This window comes from Sminthopsis crassicaudata, chromosome 1 (genome assembly GCF_048593235.1).
Source record: "Sminthopsis crassicaudata isolate SCR6 chromosome 1, ASM4859323v1, whole genome shotgun sequence".
Classification (NCBI taxonomy): domain Eukaryota; kingdom Metazoa; phylum Chordata; class Mammalia; order Dasyuromorphia; family Dasyuridae; genus Sminthopsis; species Sminthopsis crassicaudata.
Genome location: NC_133617.1, coordinates 393,172,711 through 393,189,506, shown reverse-complemented (window position 1 = coordinate 393,189,506; position 16,796 = coordinate 393,172,711). Strand labels below are relative to the sequence as shown.

At 36.6% G+C, this 16,796-nt stretch overlaps 1 protein-coding gene and 1 long non-coding RNA gene across 3 annotated transcripts in view; one reads left to right on the top strand and one right to left on the bottom strand.

Annotated features, from left to right (window-relative positions):
- LOC141549793 (uncharacterized) overlaps positions 1–9,600 on the top strand; it is a 73,155-nt gene extending 63,555 nt beyond the window's left edge. The window contains exons 2-4 of one of the 2 annotated variants that reach the window (XR_012484444.1): positions 962–1,036; positions 5,695–5,805; positions 9,258–9,600. This is a non-coding gene — a long non-coding RNA (uncharacterized LOC141549793). The remainder of the gene's footprint in view (positions 1–961; positions 1,037–5,694; positions 5,806–9,257) is intronic. The other variant, XR_012484443.1, reaches the window with a different exon arrangement.
- LMF1 (lipase maturation factor 1) overlaps positions 1–16,796 on the bottom strand; it is a 745,091-nt gene that overhangs the window by 174,968 nt on the left and 553,327 nt on the right. Inside the window, exon 6 of the mRNA XM_074279711.1 lies at positions 13,245–13,412. Coding sequence (XP_074135812.1) covers positions 13,245–13,412 — 168 coding nt within the window. The remainder of the gene's footprint in view (positions 1–13,244; positions 13,413–16,796) is intronic.

Genomic DNA, 16,796 nt, shown 5'->3' with positions numbered 1-16,796 from the left:
GGTAAAGTGATACCAGGTGGAAGAGTGATACTAGGTAGCAAACAAGTTGCTTATGTGGTCCCATGTGTGCATTATATACTTTAGCGCATGCACAGTGTTGTTTTGGTTACATAAGAGTATTAGGGTATAAAAAAGGGAAAGAACTAGGAATAAATGGACTCCATATTTCCACCATCCTCAGTAGTCCCACTTCTTCACTTCTTCACTAAGACAGTATATTTTAATCACCCCGGTGTGGGGGCTCTACAAAGCAATGGTGTGTTTTGTCACCCCAACTTAACAGCTCTGGAAAGCACACAACACCCTGGTGTGTGGACTCTAGAAAGCACGATACATTTTGTTACCCCAACCTGGGGAGTCTAGAAAGCAGGACACAACACCAAGCCTTTCTCTTTTCATGACTTTCATGACACTGATCTCACATAGTTTTCCTATCTTTAAACACTCCTCAGCATCCTCCACTGGTTTGCTCTCTTCCAGCCACTATTCCTCAAGCATCTGTCCTAGACTCTCTTTTCTTGTTTTTCTAAAGGCTCCCTTTGTGAGCTTCTCCTCTAGCCAACTTGCTGCTAAATCCTGTCGATTCTACTTCTAATCACCATGTGAAAAGGAGCTATGAAGTATTTCTGTCACTTGTCTTTATCTTAAGACTTGGTTCCACATTTCCCCGATTCTCATATTCTCTCTCCTCCCACACTTACATATATTTACACACATAAATGTATATACATACACACCCCTGTGCTCCCTCCCAAGCACACTTGTAGAAGAGAGTATTCCAGAATTTTTAAAGGATTTTTTTATATTTTAGTTGTTATTATACCTATTTAGTACATTGTTGTTTGTCCTTCATTCTTGAAGAAAACGATGATATCAGAGATGTGATGCTATGATATACACATGAATCAGATTTAAATGAGGAAGGGCTGTGTAAGGTTACCTGCCTCACTTTCCCTTCCAGAGCCATCTGGGTCCAGTGGCAAGATATACATACATCGAATGACTGGATGCAGTGGGAGACCTTGGCTTTTTTAAGGTAAGGTCTTCAACAGGTCTCAGTTTGACTGAAGCTACACCTGTTCAAGGATTAAGGCTAAATAGCAATTGAGACAAAGAATCTCTTTCACTTAGTCCAAAAAAAAAAATCTAAATAAATAAGTAAATAAATGAATGAATCTGGAAGGGGAAGATCCTCAGAATTCCTGGCCACAGAAAAAATGACTGCTATTTACATTCAATTTAAATCAGTCTAAACCCAAACAATGACCAATGGGGCTTGGCCTAGGACCAAGCAATTAAAATATGGTCCTTAAGAGATAAATCTAGCCAATAAACCCCCAAATTGGGAAAATTCAGAGATCCAAAAGAAAAAAAATCTTTTTAAAGATGTGGACAGAGAGAAGGAGGGAAGAAGGGAGGAAGAGAAGGAAGAAAAGAGGGAGGGAAGAAAAGAGGGAGAGAAGAAAAGAGGAAGGGAAGAAAAGAGGAAGGGAAGAAAAGAGGAAGGGAAGAAAAGAGGAAGGGAAGAAAAGAGGAAGGGAAGACGAAGAAAGGCAAGAAGGGCAGGAAGTAAGGAATGTAATATTCTTCTCTAAAATGTAATGTTCTTTGGGAGCAGGTTTCTTGGGAGGCTTCTGGAGGCAGCCTTAGTTTCAGTTCAGTAATCACCCCAAATGCAGCCAGGTATTAAAGTCCAAATCCTTTGTTGTCTCCTTCAAAATCTTGTCTTCTTTCCTGCAGCTCTGTTAGCTTTCTTAGAGGTCTTCTGTAATCTTGGTTCCAAGAGCTCGAGCTCTGGCTTCTGAATCTCTCTGCCTGAATCTTGGTTGAGGCTCCTAGATTATATATGCTCTCTTAAAGGTGTGAATCTTGTAGAACTCTAGTAAGTACTAAGTACATGTACTGAACTAGAGAATTGTTAAGCACCACACTAAATAATCATTGTCTCTTATCAATTCCACTGATTTAGCACCTTGTTTCAAGTTTTGGCCCCTAACAAAGGAAGACAAGGAAGGAAAACAAGGAAGGGAGGGAGGGGAAGGGAAAGAAAAGAAGTTTTCCAAATGAACAGTTCTAGTTTGTGGGCCAGCTCTACTCACAGAAGTTGTTGTTTTATTTCTTTGGAAAAGGGATCAAACCATCTTTTTGCAAATCTTAAAATATCATATAAATACTATCAATTATTATTATTATTTGATAATTGAAAATAATTAGTTCATTAATATTGGAGAGATATGGACAGTTCATCTGTACTGGGAGTATATCAGATAGAGGACTGTACATAATAATTTTAGGAAGTCACAATCTTTCAGGGTTATATCTAGAACCCTGAGGAAAGATGTAGTAACTACCCTCTAGAGAACTTAAACTGCCACAGAAAATAGGAGTTGGAAGTATATACATATACATACACACACACATACACACACACACACACACACACACACACAAGACCCTTGCTGTATATATATATGCATACACACATCAGATATATATATATATATATATATATATATATATATGTATATATATATATATAGATACATATAAGAATATACATATCTTTTCTATAAGAATGTAACCTCCTTGAGGGTAGGAGTCATTTTATTTTTGTCTTAGTATACCCAGAATTTAGTAAATGCCACATCTAAGTGCTTAATGTATGCTTGTTGAGTGATCTTAATTAGTAACAGTTGTTAAATCTTATAACTTCTTCTTCTAAAATATCTCTAAAATATTCTCCTGCTCTCCACCCATACAACAGCATACTGATTCAAGACCTGATTATTTAACACCTGGATTTATTACAACTCCTAATGTGTTTCCCTGTATCCAGTGTTTTCTTCTCCAGTCAACCTTTCACACAGTACCAAAATAATTTTAAGTCACAAGCCTAACCATGTCATTTACCTGCTCAAAATTTTTCAGTGTTTCCTAGGATAACATACAAATTTCTGAGTTTGGCATTTCAAGTCCTGCATAATTTGATGTTCCAACCAACTTTCAAAGATTTATTTTGCATGGCTCCTTTTAATGGATACTACATTCAAGATAAATAGATCCCTTTTCCAAACTTGGCATTCCATCTCATGTATGCCCCTGGAAGGCTACCCCCATCCCTAGAATGTGTTCTTTATTTATTCCTGCTTCTTATAATCCATGGCTTCCTTCAAGATTTAGCTCAAGTAACATATACCACTTCTTGTGAGAAACCTTTCCTTGCCTAATCTTTCTAGTGCTAAATACTCTTCCTCCTCAAATCATATTGTTCTTACTTCTCTATAGTGTCCTACCTGGGTCAATCTTCCATCTTGTACTTGAACTTTATAGCAGGTTTGCCAAATGAGGGCTACTACTATAACAGGTTCTATGGGCCTGCCCTTCTTACACTAGAAATCATGAGCCCCCTATGAATCTCTGACAACAGTTGTTTCAAATTATCCCTCCCACAAAACTGAAAGACACCATCCCATAAATACATAATGTTAATAAGAAGAATGGGGCTTTGTTTTAGAGAACAATGGTACTAAAACATACCTGTAGATTACATGTGTGGCTAAGTAACTAACTCATAATTCTCACATAGCTTCCTCATACATTCTTGGGATGGGTTTAGCCTGTAATCTAACTCTTCTCTTTTTCCAGGAATCAGTTTTCCTTGAAGTTCCTTCCTCCCTCAGGTGATACTTTCTTTGTATCTATACTTGTTTTCAGTGTGTGGAAGTAGGAAGAGTAGAATATTCTTTCTTCCCCCAGCCCTCAAACTGAGTAGGCCTGGGTTAGATAGGAATAAGATAGCAGGCAATGGAATCAGGAGAAGAGATCTTGCTTTATCTTTGCCTCTTTATATAGTAATTCTGAGTAAGAGAGAATGCCGGGCTAGGTAACTAATGGTAAATTATTTGTGACCGTACTAATAATTTTAACATCAGGAGATTTGGGGGTTTGTTAACAGAGGGAAAGATGAACAACTGCTTATGGGAAATAAACATTTAATAAGCTGAGATGAGGGCTCAGAGTTAAATTATAAATTAACAAGAAAGGTTACAATTTTAGCAATTAATAAAGACCTCAGCATACCCCTACATTGCCTTAGAACTGAGTAGAGTAAGAATGAGTCATCATTATCAGCCTGATGGGAGAAGCACACCCTGTAGGATACTCTTGAATATGGTCACAACTAAAATCCTATTACATTGCATACACATTCCCTAGGGCACTTACTATATTCTGCTTGATAGTATTAATCTTTTGACATGTATATATCCAATCTTGCTTATGAGACTGCAAAAAGACTGTAAGATCTTTGAGCTCTGTGTACATATCATTATCCTCATAGACAGCAGAAGTTATCCTACAATGAACTGGGAGTTAGGTGGACTTGGGCTCAAATCTATCTCTGATTTCTTGTCACTGTGGGCAAGTCATTTGATTTCTGTGATCTTCAGACAGTTTTCTAAGCCATCTACTAGTAATAGATGGGCCACAATCCACTGTTTCAGTGGAAGAAATTCTTACCCTGACCAAATCATAGTTCTTTGCCTTTATACATATACGCACATATATATGTATGTATATATGTATATTTTCTATACACATTTGTATATATAATACACACACACACACATATATATATATGTGTGTGTGTGTGTGTGTATATATATATATATATATATATATATATATATATATATATATATATATATATATATAAAATCTTTATCTATCTATGCTGTAGAACTATGGTTATATAATTTCCTCTTTCTAGGCTTCAGTTTATCTTCATTAAATGAGGGATTAGAAACGATGACTTTCTAAAGTCCCTTCTAACTCTGATTTTTTAGCTATCACATTAAGGTAGTAATTTTCAAATTTCAAAGAAATTTCAAATATATGAAATTATTTGAGCCTAAGTTTTCCTTTACCTTTGATAGTACTTGGTGCCATGTCTTGCACATAGCAAATATTCAATTTGTGCTGGCTGACAGATGGCAAATGCAGTAAAAACTAAAGATCAAAATTTCATCATATCCTACTTTTATCATCACTAAAACTCTTATTTTCTAGTTACTACCCACTCCTAATACAAGGTACAAATGTGTATAAGATTTCAGGACAGAGGCACAATGGTTAAAAAAGAAAGTTCACTCTCTTGTGTTTTTTCTATTGTGTCTTCACAGAGACTCCAGACAAAGCCATACTCTTGTAGACTAATAGTAATCTGGAAAAATACATGTACTTAGCCTAGCCACCATGACTCCAATAACAATTATAAAATGTCTAATAAACTCAGCATATAATGTCAATTCAAATCTTGAAAAGCAAAAATTAAGTGGGATATCAACATTAAAATTTATTGCTTCCTTTGCAGAGCCGGCCTATTGTCAATAAAAGTCATTCTGAATGAAGAAAACAGCCATAAATACTGAATAAACAAGTTGGAGTTGAAATGTCATAAATATCCCAGAGCTGTACATTACACTGGCTCTCTTTCTCCTCTGCAAACTCCCCCACCGAACTGAAATAGTCAGTCACTTGCCCAGTATCAATAAAATGCCAATGAAAAGTTAGTTGGATCCCCATATTTACAATCAATATATCATTACATCTTTATGAAGTGCAGAATTTTCCATTTTTTCCCCTCCAGCACCATTACACCTTCTTAAATTAGTCTCTCTTTTTTTCCCCTTGCAGCAAACAGTTGCATTGATCGTTCAGGGTCGCTGAGGTTGCTGGGAAGAATGTCTGGCTGGCTAGGTCAGAAAACCTAAAAGGAAGTTGGGCCCCATCTGAATCTGGTTCCAGGTGAGCAGCCAAAAGCAAAGCTTGGAGCTGGGTACTTGGGAGGTGGCACAGGCAGTGCCAAGACTTGAAATTGGCCTGCAGATGGACTGGTTTCTCAAAGGCTAGTGCACATTTATGCACAAAAGAAATAATGTGAAAGAGCTAATAGGTTCTAGAATTAGAATCATTTCATTAGAGCTGGAAGGGCTTTTAGAGAATATTTAATAAATCTATAGGGAATTGATCCAAGTCTCTCAGAACCCATTCCCCAATGGATAAATGGTTAAAGAACATTAAATTTCTCAAAGAAAGAAACATAAAATGTTGCTAATCATCTAAAAGTGTTAAAAAATCAGGAATACTCAGTAAATTATAAACTTAAATGAATTACTTCCTTGTATGCATTAAATTTATTAAAATGTTAAGGATAAACTATAGAAAAACAGATCAATTTACTTTGGGGAAGGCTGTGGATACTTCTGAAAAGGTTTTTGAAATTATAAAAAAATGTCTTTTTCAATTCATTCTCTTGATTTAGAGATCTTGTTATAGTCCATGGAAGTTAACCAACACCAAAAAACCCCCCAAAAAAACAAAAACAAAAACAGTCATGAAATATTTATAGAAGACACTTTGGTACTAGTAATTAATTGGAAACACTATGTGTGCCCAGTGATCAAGGAATGGTGAAGCAAATTGTGGTACATAAAAATGGAAAAGTACTGTGCCAAAAGGATTTCAAAGACATATCAAGTGACAGTAGATGAACAAAATACATCCAAAAGAACAACATACACATTTACTATAATTATGAAAATAAAAACAACTTTAATGGCAGCCAAACTGATAACAAAAACTGGATGACACTGATTTATAATGCACAAATTCTTTTAATTAATAGAAAAATCATAAAGTGTGAAGCTGTATTATAATCAGTTACAATCATTTCAATATCTATAGTACCACAGATTCCGATCTATAAGGACCTTAGTAGTTATCCATGCTATTTCCTCATTTTATAAATGATATAACAGAGGCACAGAGAGGGAAAAACCCAGATCAAGGACTACCAAGGTGGAGAGAAGTCTTCCAAACAAGGATCTTGGATTCAAAATCCATGTTTTTATTCCACCCTGTCTCACAGCCTATTTTGTCAAACTATTTGTGGGGACTTTTATATTGTAAAAGCTGACTGGAAATATGCTAGGCATCTGTGTGATATGTTTAAATACATTATCAATTAAAATAAGTAATATGTAATTCCCAGTGCCAGAAAGGGAAATGGCTGATCCAAGGTCATAGTTGATCTTGGCAAAGCCAGGACTAAGTGGCTAAGTAGTTAAGATCATAGATTTACCAGTCCTTTATGTTCTATATGTTTTGTTTTTATTTTTGTCAGTTAGGATTACTTATTACTTTGTTTCATATCTGCTTGGTACACAACACACTTTCAGTTTTAAAGGTATAATGATATTATGATATAATGACTTCCAGCAGAAATTCATCAAGGTTACTATTTCTGCAGGGCCAGACCTTTTACAGAGATTTGGCTCTGGTCATAAGATGCACACTTAGGAAAGTGACAACATTTGGGGCTACTCATGAACCAATTACAAAAATCTTGTACTTAAGGGCTCCATAAAGTAGCATAGAAAAAGAAATTCTCACCTCTTTTTTCAATAAATAAATCTGGTGATGCTATGATTACAAAGCAATAAAGGTAATGGTAGATCTAGACCTAGAGGCCAGGTCTATAGGCTATATACTCTAGTGCAAAACTATCATTTCAGATACAGAGGTCTGGACCATTACCCCAGATCATCTCTTAGGGAATATATGATTTAGGATTTCAATTTGAAGGATAAAAGCTGTAGCCACAATTTGACATGTTTAGGACATTTACAGAAACAATATCTTGATGCAAAACCTCAAAACTGCCACAAAGCCAAAACGGACAGGCCATAAGGAAAGTACTTTTCTTTCATTCTGTGCCTTAATACAGGGAAAGCAAACCATCTGTCAATGGCCAAACAACAGGGGCAAAGACAGAGCTGAGTAAGTTCAATTTTTCCCTTTTTCATGCTGACTTGGAAGACCTAACTTTCAAAATATACTTTTAATCTGTATTCCTTTCATTTAGGCTTTAGAGACTTTAAATTTACAAATTTACACACACACACACACACACACACACACACACACACACACACACATATGTGTGTGTGTGTATATATATATATAACTTAAAATGCCTTCTTCCAAGTGAAATGATATTTCCTATTTAGCTATCGATCCCATTTCCTACATCTTTGGGGAGATCTTGGTGGTCTCTAAAGAAATCTCAGGAAATGATTCCACTTTAGGGTCCCTACCCAAAAGAGATGAAAAGACAAAAAGATATCATATGGAGCCACACATACACAGCTACACTTTTTGTGGAAGTAAACAAACTGGAAATAAAATGAATGTCCATTAAATGGGAATGGTTGCACACATGTTGTTGATTTAAAAATGAAACAGACTAAGAAATAACAACAATAATGTCATAAGAAACAATAACTACAAGAAATTTGGAGAGACATAGTAAATCTCATGTGAACTGATATAGAATGAAGAATTCAGATATAAGAGAAGAATACACAATGACTATAACAAAATATATAGAGAACTGACTCTAATTTATAAGAAATCAAGCCATTCTCCAATTGATAAATGGTCAAAGCACGTGAACAGACAATTTTCAGATGATGAAATTAAAACTATTTTCACTCATATGAAAGAATGTTCCAAATCACTACTGATCAGAGAAATGCAAATTAAGACAACTCTGAGATATCATTACACACCTGTCAGATTGGCTAAGATGACAGGAACAAATGATGATGAATGTTGGAGGGGATGTGGGAAAACTGGGACACTGATGCATTGTTGGTGGAGTTGTGAAAGAATCCAACCATTCTGGAGAGCAATCTGGAATTATGCCCAAAAAGTTATCAAAATGTGCATACCCTTTGATCCAGCAGTGCTTCTAATGGGCTTATACCCCAAGGAACTACTAGAGAAGGGAAAGGGTCCTGAATGTGACAAAATGTTTGTGGCAGCTCTTTTCATAGTGGCTAGAAACTGGAAAATGAATGGATGTCCATCAATTGGAGAATGGTTGGGTAAACTATGGTATATGAATATTATGGAATATTATTGTTCTGTAAGAAATGACCAGCAGGATGAATACAGAGAGACTTGGAGAGACTTACATGAACTGATGCTGAGTGAAATGAGCAGGACAGGAGATCATTATTTACTTCAATAACAATACTGTATGAGTATGTATTCTGATGGAAGTGGATATCTTCAACATAGAGAAGAGCTAATCCAATTCCAATTGATTAATGATGGACAGAATCAGCTACACCCAGAGAAGGAACACTGGGAAATGAGTGTAAACTGTTTGCATTTTTTGTTTTTCTTCCCAGGTTATTTTTACCTTCTGAATCTAATTCTTCCTGTGCAACAAGAAATTCAGTTCTGCACACATATATTGTACCTAGGATATACTAACATGTATGGGACTGCCTGCCATCTAGGGGAGGGGGTGGAGGGAAGGAGGGAAAAATTCGGAATAGAAGTGAGTGCAAGGGATAATGTTGTAAAAAATTACCCATGCATATGTACTGTCAAAAAAAAGTTATAATTATAAAATTAATTAAAAAATAAAGTATAATTAAAAAAAAGAAAAAATAGCATTGGAACTATCAATTCACCAATCTTGGCTCTGAAAAACCTAACCTATCTTCTTCTTCTGTCTAATTTGTGTTATGGGCCTCTGTGGCAGTTTAGTAAAGCTTATGGATTCTTTTTCAGAATCATATTTTTAAATGCCTAAGTAAAATACATTGGATGATAAGAAAACCAATTATATCAAAATATAGTTATCAAACTATTTTCTACAAATAAGTCCACAGAAGCCCAGGTTATGAGTTCCTAAAGTAATGACATGAGGGACCGAAGGTGCAGAATGTCATTCGTACTGTCATTTTGTAGATTAAGTCAGGTTAGAGTGGAATTCAGTGAGAATAGGGAATAGAGAGAAACAAATGGTGTAAAAAATAAAAAGATCATCACAGATCCAGAGGACATTTTATAGATGAGAAAGCTGTTGCTTACCCAAGGACACAGAGGGAATAAATGTTATAGGTAAGGTTTGAACTTAGGTTTTCTGCCTCCAGAATCAATGTACTTTCCATTATTTCATCACATCAATAAAGCATCAAACAAATAAACCTTCTTCTATAATTTTCCTCCCTTCTGTTCCCCCTACTCTCAACAAAGCAGACATCAAAGAAGAAGGAAATAGAAATAGATTTTCCTCACAACTCTGTAGTAGCCTTTTCCAGGTTTCTCAAAGTACTGAATAATGTATAATAGCACATATTCCTTAGAGGACAATTGTTTAAATAAGCTTGTTCAAATGCATCTCAGTGAAAGTAAAAAGAGCTGTGGATTTAGTCAGAATATCCTGGCTCTTTGCCTCAGTTAAATATCAACAAGTCATGTTTTCTCTTTTTTTCCCTCAGTTTTCTCCTCTATAAAATGGGGATTGCAATACAGGCTATTTGTTAGAAAAGCACTTTGTAAAACTATGAGGCCCTATCAAAATGTAAGTTAATTATGCATTTAACATTTCAAAGTAATGAAATCCTCTTCCTTAGTAAAAAATATGTTGTCCTTTCAAGAGATGCTAATAAATTATTCATTAATTAACAAAGTATAAGTTAAAATAACTTATGTTAATGATTTTAGCTTATCATTTATTTAATAAAAAGAAAATTTTATTTTATTATTTTATAACAACACAAAAATCTCGAACTACAATAAAAATAATCAAAGGGTCCCTTGAGTTCATGGAGTCTCACTCGCTATTCTGCAAATGAGGAAACTGATAACCAGAGAAGTTAAATCATTTGCCCAATGTCCCTCAGGCATTAAGAGGAAGATCCAAGATTTAAATTCAGATCCTGTAGACTCCAAAGCAATACTCTTTCTGTGATCTCCCAAAGGTAAAAGCAAAACATAATTCAGGGACTCCTGTGCCTCCTAGCCATAATCTTAAATTCCCAACCCCCACCTTGGGACACATTCCCTCCATGGGACCAGGCCTAGACACAAGGCATAGGGTTGTTTCCTTTCTCCCTGTTGTAGGATTGAATGGTGTCTCTGTCTGATATTCCCACCTCTCCCAGCCCCAGGGCCTGGTAGGCTAGAAACAGAGGGGATCAAAGAGTGCTCTGGCCTAAGACTAGCAAGGATGGGCCACTGATGAAAATGACAGGAAATGAAGATGATGTCCAAGACCATACCCCCAACAACCCAAAAAGTCCAATAACGGCACATTCTCCTTCAATTTCACTTTGCTCCCTCAATAATTTTTAGCCATTGACTCCCCATGTGTCTGAGGGAATACTGTGACTTACATCACAAGAAAAAACTATCCATCCACTTTTTTGTACTTGATACAAAAACCTTTAGCAACTTATTTTTAAAAGTGCTCTTCAATATTAGTGTTACAATAAAAAATGCAGAGTTAATTTCTTGAAAAAACCTTTTAGCTTTATCCACATGCTCTGCTGTATTTTTAACCTATTACAGGCAGTAGAAACCAGGACTCTAATGGCAATAAGTAGATGAAAACAATTGGAATGAATGACATGGCACAATGTCCCTGACACTAATCTGTCCTAGTTCTTTACAAGACTGTGTGCTTCATAAATAAGCTCATTGGCTAATGCTGGTTACAATTCCATTCATTTGAAAATGGCTGATGAGGCAAGTGTAGCATTTAAAATACAAATCTACGAGGAAAAAAAATTGCTTGCAGAAAGGGAAAACAATATGACTGCCAGCAAGTGGGCAAATCTGTTTCTTAGTCATAATTATCTGAGTACTTGAAATATTAAAATCTGCATTAGCCCAAATCTTTCAAACCATGTCAAGGATCACCTGAAGGTCTGGGCTTAGATCACACAGATTGGTTGTCTACACTGTTTGTATTTACTATAAAATAATTCCATACCATTTGGCCTTTTGTGGGATAGCAGGTCTGGCATTTGTCTCTTACCCTTTGTCTTAACTGATTTGTACAGAAAACTGCATTGAGATGGTAATAAATGCTGGAGCTCCCCATGAACCAGGGTGAGTGCAAAGAAAAATCAAACCCAGTGCCCGGCAGGGTCTTTGCTTTTCTGCCAGATCAGGGCTGTCCATGTGGTGTGCTATATGTCCTGCTGACAAAGGACAGGATGTGGGATTCCAAAAGAAAAGCCTAAGGAGTGATTGTTCCTGCCTCCCTTCCCTCCCCCAGATACACCTCCTGTTGTTTTGTTTTTAAGGTTAGGGGAAAGAGCTATTTCAAAAGCCCTGGAAATGAAATAGCTCTCTTTCTGCCTCTCCAGACCATGGTGGAGGAATTGTCAAGACTGAGCCTCCTCCACCTTAGCTTCCCTCCCAGCTCGGGACTCAATACTGACCTAGAGGGCTTACACTGAAGGATAAAAAGGCAGTATGGTCCCCATGGCACACAAGCAGACTTGCTTTCTTCCCTTTACCCCCACCCCCATCTCTGAGCTGAGTCTGCCAACCAGGGGGCCAATTAGTGTCAATTACAAGGGGGACCACTGCCTGGTAGAAGCTCCACTGACATCAATAACTCACTTCATACAGACTTCCCCTTCCAACCATCACAAAGTGATGACTTTCAGTCGTTAGCAATTTGGGCTGAATTTGAACTGATGACCTAGACGTGAAAGGTTCTGTATCCATTAGCAAATCCCTAGAGGCCTCCCTAACATCAATTTGAATTTTATATTTCTGAAATCCTTTTTACAAGGCTCTAGCCAGAGTGCTCAAATCAACTCTAAAGGTCGACTTTCAGGGGTGTGATGTCACTCTGGGCAGCTGCCAGCCTGCAAGGCAATTCTGGACAAAGTCATTCTCATCCAAATATCAAAGGGCAGTACTCTAGTGACCTGTTCTCTGGAGAAACACCAGGGGTCTTTAAAAATACTGGTGAGACTTTCTGTGAGGAAATAGGCCCCTCTTGGGTATAAGGAAGGTGGGAAAGTGTCTGAGGATGCAGTTAGGCCTCCATTTAGCTCAAAGCTAAAGGAAATAAATAGCCAGAAAGAGTTAACCAGCCTTCAATCTCTTTGGGAAAAAGTCAACTTTAGCAAGCTGTGGATCCCTCCTTAATTCTTCACAAAGCTTGTGGAAGATGAAATGGGGCTCAAAGAGACAGGAAAGAGCCTGCCTATTGCTTGTAAGTCAAATCTATGGCAAAAGCAAGACTTGCCAACAGCAAAAAAAAAATGAGAAACCTTGTAAAAATAACAGTATGCTTTCATATTTTCTGAAGAAGTTCTGAAAAGGGAAACACATACCAAACAAAGCAAAATTAAAAAACTCACCTGGAAGAGGATCTGCACAATTCCATGAATGATACGCATACGGCGTCCAAAATAGATGAAAAATGGCACTACCAGCTCGATGAAATGATTGCTTAAAGTCTCAAACTGGTGAAACCACCATGGGGACTGGTGCAAGTAGTAGGCAATAGGGTTAGGTACAGGCTGTGTCTGGAAAAAAGAGCATAAGGAAGGCATTTACATCAACTGATTGGATTTGCATAACAACTTTTTTTTTTTTTTTTTTTAATTGTCATTCACAGAGAAAGAAAAGTTCTGGATTGTAGGAGATGAAGGAATCTTAAAATCATTCAATTTCTACTCCCAAATCTCCCCTACTTTTTCAAGTTTGAAATTGCCTATGCTCATCCATGTTGGAAGTGCTGTAGCCATTCATCAATCTGATCTCACAATTGATCAGCATGAAAGCTTTGATCCGCTCCATTTCCAAATCTTGGGCATTTTGGTTTCCATTCTTGGGGGCTCATTGTTGCTGGACTAAATGAGGACACCTGGTTGACTTAGCCTATTGAGTTTGGGGATTACAAGAATGCAAGCAGCCAGCCTAGTCTGATCTCATTTTATTGAGGACAAAACTGAGAACTCCTTTGAGTTCAATGGCTCTTTGAACATTTACTCAGGGATAGATTTGAATGCAAGATTTTCCAGATCTAGCGGCATTTTCTCTACCGTTCAAACTAGAAATCATTTGTCGCATACCTGTCACACAAAGTACCCCAAGAGTCTTGTTGAAATGCTAAGCTAATATTGCCTAGATTCTTGGGCCTTTTGGTATATGCCACTGGTGTTAACTGTACAGACTAGTCTTAGAATTTGTAGACAGATTTGAAAAGGGTCATGGGGCTTCAGAGTTGAAAAGGTGGCTCAGAGATGGTCTAAGTCACATATGAAATTAGTAATACAATGAACTCAGAGCTTAGGTCCTCTGTCTTTCACTCTAGATGGTGACTAATAAATTAAACTGAATTGTTCAATTCCTTCCGAAGAATTCTAGACTAAATAATGAAATCCAGTATATATTGCTTCTCCTCATTTAAATCAGAACCTTCTAAACTTCAGGTACTTTCTGTTTAATACGTAAGTCTCCAAAATTTATAATTCCAAGAAGAAAAAGTGACTAATTAAGAGGCATAACAACTTTAAATAGTAACTGTTACTATATTATACATTGTTAGGATCATAGAATTAATTAATAAAATTTTAAGTATCACAAGCTACCAACTATCTATGTATGTACACACATACTTTTTTTTTCTCTAATACAAATTCAAATTCATTATATTTGTTCTAAAACACAACAGCATAAAAGCTGAAAATATCCATTTTAATTGGAGGAGACACAACACATCTTTAAATTATTTGTAGCTAAATCAAAAATACAAACAATACAGGGGAAAATTGCACTGTGCATGGCAATTGACTATAGTTCTACTGCCAAATCCCACAACTATTGTAATTCCTTATTAGCAAAGCTGGAATTAATAAAGCTGTTTCTTTCTATGGGTTTGAGGCTGCTGTAACCCCTAAGGACAAGAGACCGCATCCTTCCTTCCTCTGACACCGGGACAGGAAGAAGCAACCCAAGGGGTCAAGGAGTTCTGCCAAGTCCATTTCAACAAAGAGGTGGGAGGTCATGGTCTTCATACTTCCTGGGTCAAGAAGGTGAAAGGTCTAAAATACTCTGGAGAGCTTTTCCTTGGGTGGAAAATGTTTCAAGTTAATGTGAAGGATTTTTTCTCTGTAAACTCTTCTAGGACAATCCCAAAGTTTTTTTTGAGATACTTTTGCCTTTTTTTTTTTTTTTTAACGTGGAAGAAAATCCTTTAGAAATCAGGCAAAAAGATTACAAATGGAACACTAGGTGTGATCTTCCATGAGTGTTTTGGGAAGGGATTGTTTACATAATTCAATACTCTGAGCAGGCAACTGAAAGCAAAGACACCAAGTATAATCAGAACTTCATCCATCATCCCCTCATTGTACTACTATCTTGAAATGTGATAAACGTAAAAAAAAAAAAATTCTCAGTTCCACTGATTATCAAAAAATATCTTCACTGAAATGATGTTTGATTTTTTTAAAAAAGGCAACTGCAAGACAAAATCTTTAGTTTGGCCTGTTTTTTGGCTTTCTGACCCCTGCTTACTTAGTTAATACAAATTGACAAGAAAGGCAACTTTTAATTGGAAGACCAGGCTGTTCATTATTCCCCAAGAGGGTAGAGGATGAAGAAATCAGATTGGAGGAGACAATCAATCAATCACTCAAAGCCATCAAAGCCTTTTCTGCCAGAAATATGAAAAAATCCCCATTGACTTACCATGATTTTTATAAGGTAGAAGGAAAGGAGGGGAAAGGGCACTGATTTGGATAAAAGGCACAGTAATACAAGCCTTTACTCAAATCCCCAAACAGCTTGGATTTTTTTTTTTTTTTGGATATACAAAAATATGCTGCTGATTTTTAAAAACCAAGCCCAACAAGCTTAATTCTAGAGATTCTCTCAGTCAGTTGGTTCAAGTTGTGTGCCCATGTGAAAAAAAGAATCATTCAGCACAGAATCTGAAATAAGATTTCAGAATTTAGGTATTGTATAATCCAAACTTTCTATTTTAAACATGGGGAAACTGCAACCCAGAGAAGGGATGTGTCTTGTCAAAGGTCACACAGCAAAGCTGATGGAAAAGGCTTGATTACTGGAACTTCTCCTGCTACCCAACTCAATGCTTTAGTCCACTAATCATTTGCTAAGATTATAAACTTTATAGCTAAATTGATAGATTAGGAAACAGGCCTATAGAAAAGAAATAAGCTACTGAATAGGGATTTGGTACTGGGTCCTTTGCCTTCAAAACTAGTGCTCTTTACAAATTAATTCCCCACCTCTCATTAAAGTCTTCAGTCCTTCCCATCAAAGAATATTTGGTGAACAGCCAACTTGAACAAGAAATTCTGCTAGGCATAAATATAATATTTTCCCAATGCTGGGAATGGCAGAGTTTGTTCTCAGAGTTCTCAAAGATCTCCAAGTTCAGATAACTATTATAAATTCTCAGTGATTGGAATTCTTAGGGAATTAGCAAACTTTAAGGTAACCAAATGCTTTTGAATAAAAGGGCTTAGTCAAGTTTCAAGAACCTACTCTCTGCCTCAGTACCGAATTACATTTGTGACTCTACTGCCCAGTGGAATTCTGTTTGGAGCATGAGGCGTGGAAAAAAAAAAAAAAAGTAGACAGTTCCTTGTTTTCCTAGATTTAACCTTGTGGAAGAAGACTTAAGTATAGAACGATGAAGTTGGTTCATATTGTGCAGGAAATCCTGGTGGGTTCTAGTAGAATAAAAGTTATCTGTTAGAAAGACACATTCTTAAGGAAGGGACAATCTCAAATCTAAATGAAAATAGTGCTCATGAATGGCCAGAACTTAACTGAAGAACCAAGGGATTAGATTCTAAATCATTCTGCAGAGAGAATCTGTTCCTACTAGCCTTAAATAACAGCAATTCCACTGTAAGAAGACTTTTTCCTTCTTG